General features: G+C 45.1%; 1 protein-coding gene across 2 annotated transcripts in view; it reads left to right on the top strand.

Annotated features, from left to right (window-relative positions):
* The first annotated feature begins 1,916 nt into the window (after positions 1–1,916).
* Positions 1,917–6,971, top strand: part of LOC144685725 (dihydropyrimidinase-related protein 3-like) — a 187,538-nt gene continuing 182,483 nt past the window's right edge. For both annotated transcript variants that reach the window (XM_078550548.1, XM_078550547.1), the window contains exon 1: positions 1,917–2,332. In XM_078550548.1, the coding sequence (XP_078406674.1) occupies positions 1,988–2,332 (345 nt within the window). In that variant the 5' untranslated portion in view covers positions 1,917–1,987. The remainder of the gene's footprint in view (positions 2,333–6,971) is intronic.

Here is a 6,971-nt window from a genome sequence, read left to right as displayed (position 1 = left end):
GGTAAAATGAATTCCCGTAAGAGTGACTTTGTCGAACACCCAAACATTAATGGCGGCGACGCCTCGAACTTTTGTTGTCTAATCCAGAGGCAAGGAAGAAATAAGACTGCAAGAGGGTCAGAACTGAAGGAGGGGGGAACCTGGGCAGCATTTGAATTTGGCAGCAGCCGTTGCGTTGAGTGAGTGCCGGGGTCGTGGCCACTCAATGGTTAATTGGCTCTGCCTGCGATTGGGTGGAGTGCCTGATGTGGCAGGCGGATCGATGAGGGTGCTGAAAGGACAGTTCCCTTTGGGAGCGCCGCATCTTGTGCACGACAAAGGGCAGGATGCAAATCTGCCGAAGGGAATGGCAAGGTTGTGCATTTGGAATGCAATTGGCATCTCTTCCTGATGCCCGGTGAATAACGATGTCCTCATGAGGAATATGTGGGCGCGGATGCATTGGGAGCCAGGTCGCTCTCAAAATGAAACGAATCAATTGGTACAGGTCTGGAGTAGGTCTCAAGACCTTTAGATTTTCGTGATAAAAAAAGCATTGCTAAAATGGGGAGTTCGCTTTTATTGTTTAGATTTTTAAAAAATATGCTTTTATTTAAATAATGAAAACAACCTCACTATTAGCGATCGCCTTGAAGTCAACATTGAAAAGACCCCACGGTTGTGTGCCAACTTGTAGTTAGTTTTGGGATTTTTAACTCAATTCAACCTTTTGATATTAATCACATTCCAGAACGCTCCTGGGAGGAGCAATTTAGATTTTGAACAATATTCGATGGGTAATTAATGTGTGTGTCTTTCGGGATTGGCAGATGATCTGACATTCCTGACCAGCGAGGTTACCTGTCTGCTTCACAGATCATGATCTAAAATGACTTGCTGCTCTCCCGGCTGGCCGACCCCGGGGTGAATAGCCTGCAAAACATCTTATATTAAACAGGTCCTGTTCTAATGATAAAATAAAAGCACGGACCAGTTTGTAATGGAAAGGGTGGGGGGGGGGGGGGGGCGATGCTCAAAGCAGCACCGAAAACAAACGGCTTTTAAACAAAGATGACACCCGCAACCTTACACGCCCAGCCGCTACATCAGCTGTGTCGACATCAAACATGCTGTTTTATTCCTTCTGCAAACTTCTGCCAACTGTAATCTTTATATTTTATACCCGTAGCGCATGCATAGAATCTTGCAACACCCAAGGGGTGCTGCTTGTGTCGGCACTTTTAATCCCTATTCAGCTAGTCTCAACACCCCCTCACTGCTTGCCCCAGCTCTCTGTCATATCCATAGTTCTTGATCATGCTACACTTCGTTTCCCATCGTGTGTGTGTGTTTTTTTCAACAGTCTGGACTAATATACTTCAGAATCCCGCATCACTATTAACTGAGATTACAGCTGTAAGAGAAGCTGGTATTAAAGGAGGGGAGGGGAGGGGAGGGGGTTCCTGCATTGTGTTATCCGAGTCAGCAGTTAATTCCAAAGTAAATTGGATCGTAAAGCCCCTTCCTGCGTGACAGGATGAAAACTCTGATTCTTTTTCCCTCTTTCCCCTTTAAGGAGTGATTGGGCTGGTGTGTCAATCTTGGGATTGAATGCTGTGAACGGGGAAGTGTATTTTTTTAAAAAAAAATCTACTTTTAGAATTGCCTGTTGTGAGCTGGTTGTGATTTAAGGTGTGGGCTTTTCCTCCAAATGTCACAATAGCTTTGGCCTCTCGGTGGCGACTGTCCGCAGCCAATCTGAAGGGATGGCGCCTGTAATTGCTCATCTACGGACGATCTAGTGCAAAGGGCCAGGCGAACGGGGGGTAACTGTACTTTAAAAATCCATTCAGTGTGCAGTGCTCACGCGTTATCACTTCCGTGTCAAGGGATTTCAGGAGTAGTCTGCCACTAGCGGCTCAGCTTCTGACTCCCTCCCCCCCACCCCAATATCTGTATCTGCAACCAGGCAGTCTACACCTTTACTTCCATCAGCCCACCCAGATCAATGGCCGAGGGCAGGAGGACCTGGGACAAGGAAGATGACCTACCAGTCTATCTGGCCCGGCCTGGCACGGCCGCTCAGGTTCCCCGGCAGAAGTACGGGGGCATGTTCTGCTCGGTGGAGGGAGCGTACGAAAGCAAGACCTTGGATTTCGATGCTCTGAGCGTTGGCCGCAGGAGTTCCCGGAGCTCGAAGAGCGCCGGCAAACACGACTCGTCCCGGGACACCGAGGCTTCCAGCGACACGGCGAGTGAGGGCCCGGAGACGGCGGAGAGAGCCGAGAACCCAGGGGTCCAAATCACCACTGCAAGCGGCAAAGAGAGACTCCAGAACCGGGATGACCTGCAGGTAAATCAGCCTCTTTCTATCTGCTTTGACCAACTACATATCACACAGTCAAATCAAACTGGGGGCAAAATACTTGCCAAACTTACTTTTTAAAATAATGCCATTTAATCTGTGGGTTTAGGTTTTAGGTTAAGTAAAACGGCTGATGGTTAGATGATGTACAGAAATGTTGTGTGAAATAGCTCCCTGTTCCTGGTGAAGTTCACAGATTAAAGAGCTCAAGATTTTTTGGTGATTTTTTTGTGTGAAAAAGATATTGATGAGTTATTTCATATGGGATATTGAACCGTTAATGGCGTGTTCCTGTCAGGTGGCATTCCATTCGGTCTAGCCCGGTCTGTGACCGCTGGTCCTAGTGACCGGATCAGGGAGGCGTATTGCTTGTCCAATGGTAGCGACCGGGGAGATGTACAGAGTCATTTGAGTGCACCAAACTTCAATGATTAAACACGATAGTATTAAAGGTAAAACCAGTCTGTGTGGGAGGCCAGAGCTTTAGAGAAATGTCCTTTGAGAAAGATGGAGTAAATGAAAAGGATTTTATTTTTAAAAACAGAAAACTCAGAAATTAACATTCCCCATCAAAAATGGATGAACAATTCGGTTCGTGCGACATTAATTCGGCACTTGTGTTGGTGAAAACTGTCTTGGTTAGTTCTGTGTTGCTGAGGCTGCGTTGGTCAGTTCTGCATTAGTTAATGCTGCATTGGTTCATGTTGAATTAGTTATTTCTGCCGCCTGGGGAACTGTTTAGAAATCCCCTTTTAAAAATAAAGAGAAAGTGCTCTTTTGGTTGCTGCAATGGCAGAGATTGTCTTCACACACACACACAAAGAAACATTTTTTGTCACACGTTAGTGTTGCTAAGCTGAGCAGAGGTTGTGGTGCAGAGGTTGTTTGACGCACTGGCAGACAGGCGGCTCTTTTCGCCCTTGGTCCTTTGCTTTTCTGAGCTGACAGGTGAGACGGTGGGGAATAGGGAAAGGAAGTAGAGCCACGGTGTGGCGGCAGACTAGAATTGCACTGCGGTAGTGAAATGCGGTCCTTCCTATCGGTTAACCTCTTGGAACCGGGACTGCCGCACTTTACCATTCACTGCAGCTGCTTGGGAGCGAAAGCGTGTGACTTGCTGTGGGCCAGACCCCACCACTCGCCCCGTAAGGACCAAACAAGAATTTGTATTGCGCTTGGTCATGCTCAAACACCTATTTAATACCGGAGCTGCTAGCCACATAAACTACTTTCTTTTGCATTTACAAGCGATTTTCTGTACTGATTAAACTCACGCAGGGTGAATTATTTAAATTGTTTCCAGATTTTCTCATGACTATTACAAACATTCTGTCGACCCTCTTATTCTGGCAACTGCTGCTTCCAATGTATTTGTGGGGGGGAGGAGGTGGAGGAGAAGCTACAGTTTTCATCAACAGGTCCACTATTTTAGGTGGTGTAGCCTGTCCCCTTTGTCGGTGACCCGGAGTTCGTCACCGCAAACCAGGATAAGATTAGCGAAATGGCTGATTCAGAATCTTTCATGGGTTATTTAAGAGTATCCTTCCCAACTGCTTGTCACCCGTCTAGTTTTATTGATCCAGCCACTGTGGATTTTGACGGGCCTGTCCCTGAATTACTGCAAAGAAAATTGGATATCTCTGTACCTTTTTGTTGTTAAAAAAGGAAGTCTTTTTTTTCGACTTTCTTGCTGTGTTTTATTTGATGAAATATTACACCTGCAAAAGCTTTCATTTGCACAGTGGTTTCCACATGGGAAATGCCCCAAGTGTGCTTTATGAAAATGGAAATGGATGCAGCTCCGGATGGGGAGGCAGCTCCGGAGGCATGGTCAGAGAGTTAGGATTGAAGGAGGCTTTGGAAGATCAGCCATTGAGATTAGCCATAATGGTACTGAATGACAGAGCAGGCGTGAGTGGCTGAATGGGCTAGTCCTGCTCCTAATATTCCAATGTTCTGAAGAGGCAGAGGGACACCAGCGCAGATGTGTCCAAGGGAAGAGTTCCACAATGTAGGGTTGAGTTAACCAAAGGCACTATCATAGGCTGGAGTGGGATGCAAAGGAGGTCAGAGTCAAAATGGACTATGTGCTTTGTCATGTGAGACTGAAGGAGGCTATAGAATTAAAGGGAAGGTCATGGTGAGATTTGATTTCAGTGCATTGAGCAATCGGGTTGATGTGGAATGGAACTTATTGCAGGAGTTGGAGTTTAAGTAGGTTGAAACTCAAGTGGCTAGTGAGGACAGCATTGTAAAATGGAGCCTGGAGGTAGCAAAGGCACAAATGAGAGTTTCTGTGGTAAGATGATGTAAGGATGGAACAGGGAGTTTTGGTGATGGATAGGATATAGGGGTTGAAGGTTAGTTTAAGCTTCAACAGAACTCTCATGTCTGTGCACCATCATATTGAGCTTCAAAAATCACCCGGAGAGGGGATTGGAATTGGGGGAGCAGGGCAGGTGCCAAACTTTTGGTGGAAGCTGGATGGCATGGCTTTGTTTTTGGTGGCATTAACTTAGAGCAAGTTTGGCTCCTTCAGGACTTGATGTCAAGCAAGTGATCAGAGACAGTGATATTTGCAGAGTCAAAGATGGTGGCGGAGAGGTAGAGCTGGGAGTCAATGTACAACTAAGAGTTAATCTATTGCTTACAAACAAATCGCCCAGGAGCAGCATATAGATAAGGAAAGCAAGGGACAGGGAAGAACTGCGGGACATTTACACACTGTGGAATGGGTGGAGCTGTTACCACAGTAACTGTGTGGTTAGAATGGGTAAGTGCAGAACCAAGTAAATGTGTTGCCATGGATGAAGCCCATGAAAAAGGAAGTCTTGTACTTCTATAGCATTGTTCATGACCTCAGGATGCCTCAAAGTACTTTACAGCCAATTAAGTACTTTTGAAGTGTAGTCACTGTTGCAATGTAGGAAGTGTGACAGCCAATGTCCACACAGCAAAATCCAACAAAGAGCAATGTGATAATAATCAGATAACCTATTTCTCATGATGGTGACTGAGGGATAAATATTGGCCAGAACAGTGGGTATAACTCCCCTTCTCTTCTCTGAAATAGTGCCATTGGATCTTTTTACATCCACCTGAAAGAGCAGATGGGACTTCAGTTTAGCATCTCATTGGAAAGATTCCATATCCAACAGTGCAGCACTCCTTCAGTACCACTCTGGAGTTCTGTGCTCAAGTCTCTTCTATGAAGCTTGAACCCACAGCCTTCCAACTCAGAGGAGGGAGTGCTATCACTAGGGCCACAGTTGACACCATGGATGGAATGGCCTAATACAGAAAACAGCACCAACAGGTTGATGAGGAATAATAATCAATGATATATTGGTTAATTTGACCAGAGCGGTCTTGATACTGTGGGTAGGGAAGCAACCAGGCTGAAGAGAGTCAAGCATAGATTGGGAAAGATGAGGGTAGTACCAAGCAACAGTTCTGGACTTTAGAAAGGGAATGGAAGTTAGAGACAGGGCAGGAATGTGGAGAAGACAGAATGATTGAGATGTACTTTTTGAGGAATGGTGTAATGCTGTTGAAGGGAGGAGGAATACTATTTGAGGAAAGGAAGCCATTAATAATGTTTGGGAATACTAGGTCAAGAAAAGGTAGTCGTGGGGCCAAGAGCTCAATCAGAAGATGCAGGATGCAGATTTCATGGAGGAGACATTGTTGCTTCTCCTGACATTGGTATTCTTGCAATTGTCCTGATGAGTGCAAGATGAAAAGCTTCAACAAAATGTCTTTTATCAGCAATACTCAAGAACAGAAAGCCTGAGTGGACTCTCTCTCTTTCTCTATCCATCTTGCAAGCTTGTGCCCTGCCTGTTTTCTGACCAGCCACTTGCTGCAGGCACCATCTTAAAAATCAAGACAGCAGCTGCTGACTCCAGAGGAAAAAGACAGAAATCACCTGTCAACATCCTTAAATCATCTCAACATGGAATCCTGAAAGACCAGTGAACCCAGTTTGATTGATGACCATTCAAGTCATCAATCTACAGGATCTGTATACAACTGACTTTTTGGGACTCATACAATTTAACTTACCCTTCCACTTTGTCACTTACTTCTACGTGTGTGATTGTGTGTGTGAGCTCTGGAATGCACATGTGAATGTGAGTTTGAGTGTTTTTATTAGTTTTGATCAGGTGTTAAGTACAATAAATCCCATTTCCATATAATTCAAACCTTACAAGAAAACCTGTCTATCTGTGTCTTTTACAGTCCATGTCCCTCTCCAGCCATTAGCTTAGGTTGAACCACATTGTAAAACATGTTTTTTTTTAGCCAGTGCTGAGCTTCAAACCCTTATCCTGTCGATCATCCAAATCCTTTTTTTCACTCCTGTAGCATTATACCTCTGCCCCATTACACCCCACCAGTGCTTAAATCCTTACCCATGCTTTTGTTACCTCTAAACTTGATTTCTCCAATATCCTCCATGCTGGCCATCCATTTTCTACCTTTCAATTTGCCAAAAATTCAATAGTCTCTATCCTATATCCCATCATCCTTGTTCTCACTAACCTGTGTTGATTCCTGCCCCAGGTACATTAAATTTAAAAATTGCATCCTCATCTTCAAATCCACTAATGCCATCCCATTTCTC

This window comes from Cetorhinus maximus, chromosome 10, assembly GCF_964194155.1.
Source record: "Cetorhinus maximus chromosome 10, sCetMax3.hap1.1, whole genome shotgun sequence".
NCBI classification, from domain to species: Eukaryota; Metazoa; Chordata; class Chondrichthyes; order Lamniformes; family Cetorhinidae; genus Cetorhinus; species Cetorhinus maximus.
This window is presented reverse-complemented; position numbering and strand designations above follow the sequence as displayed.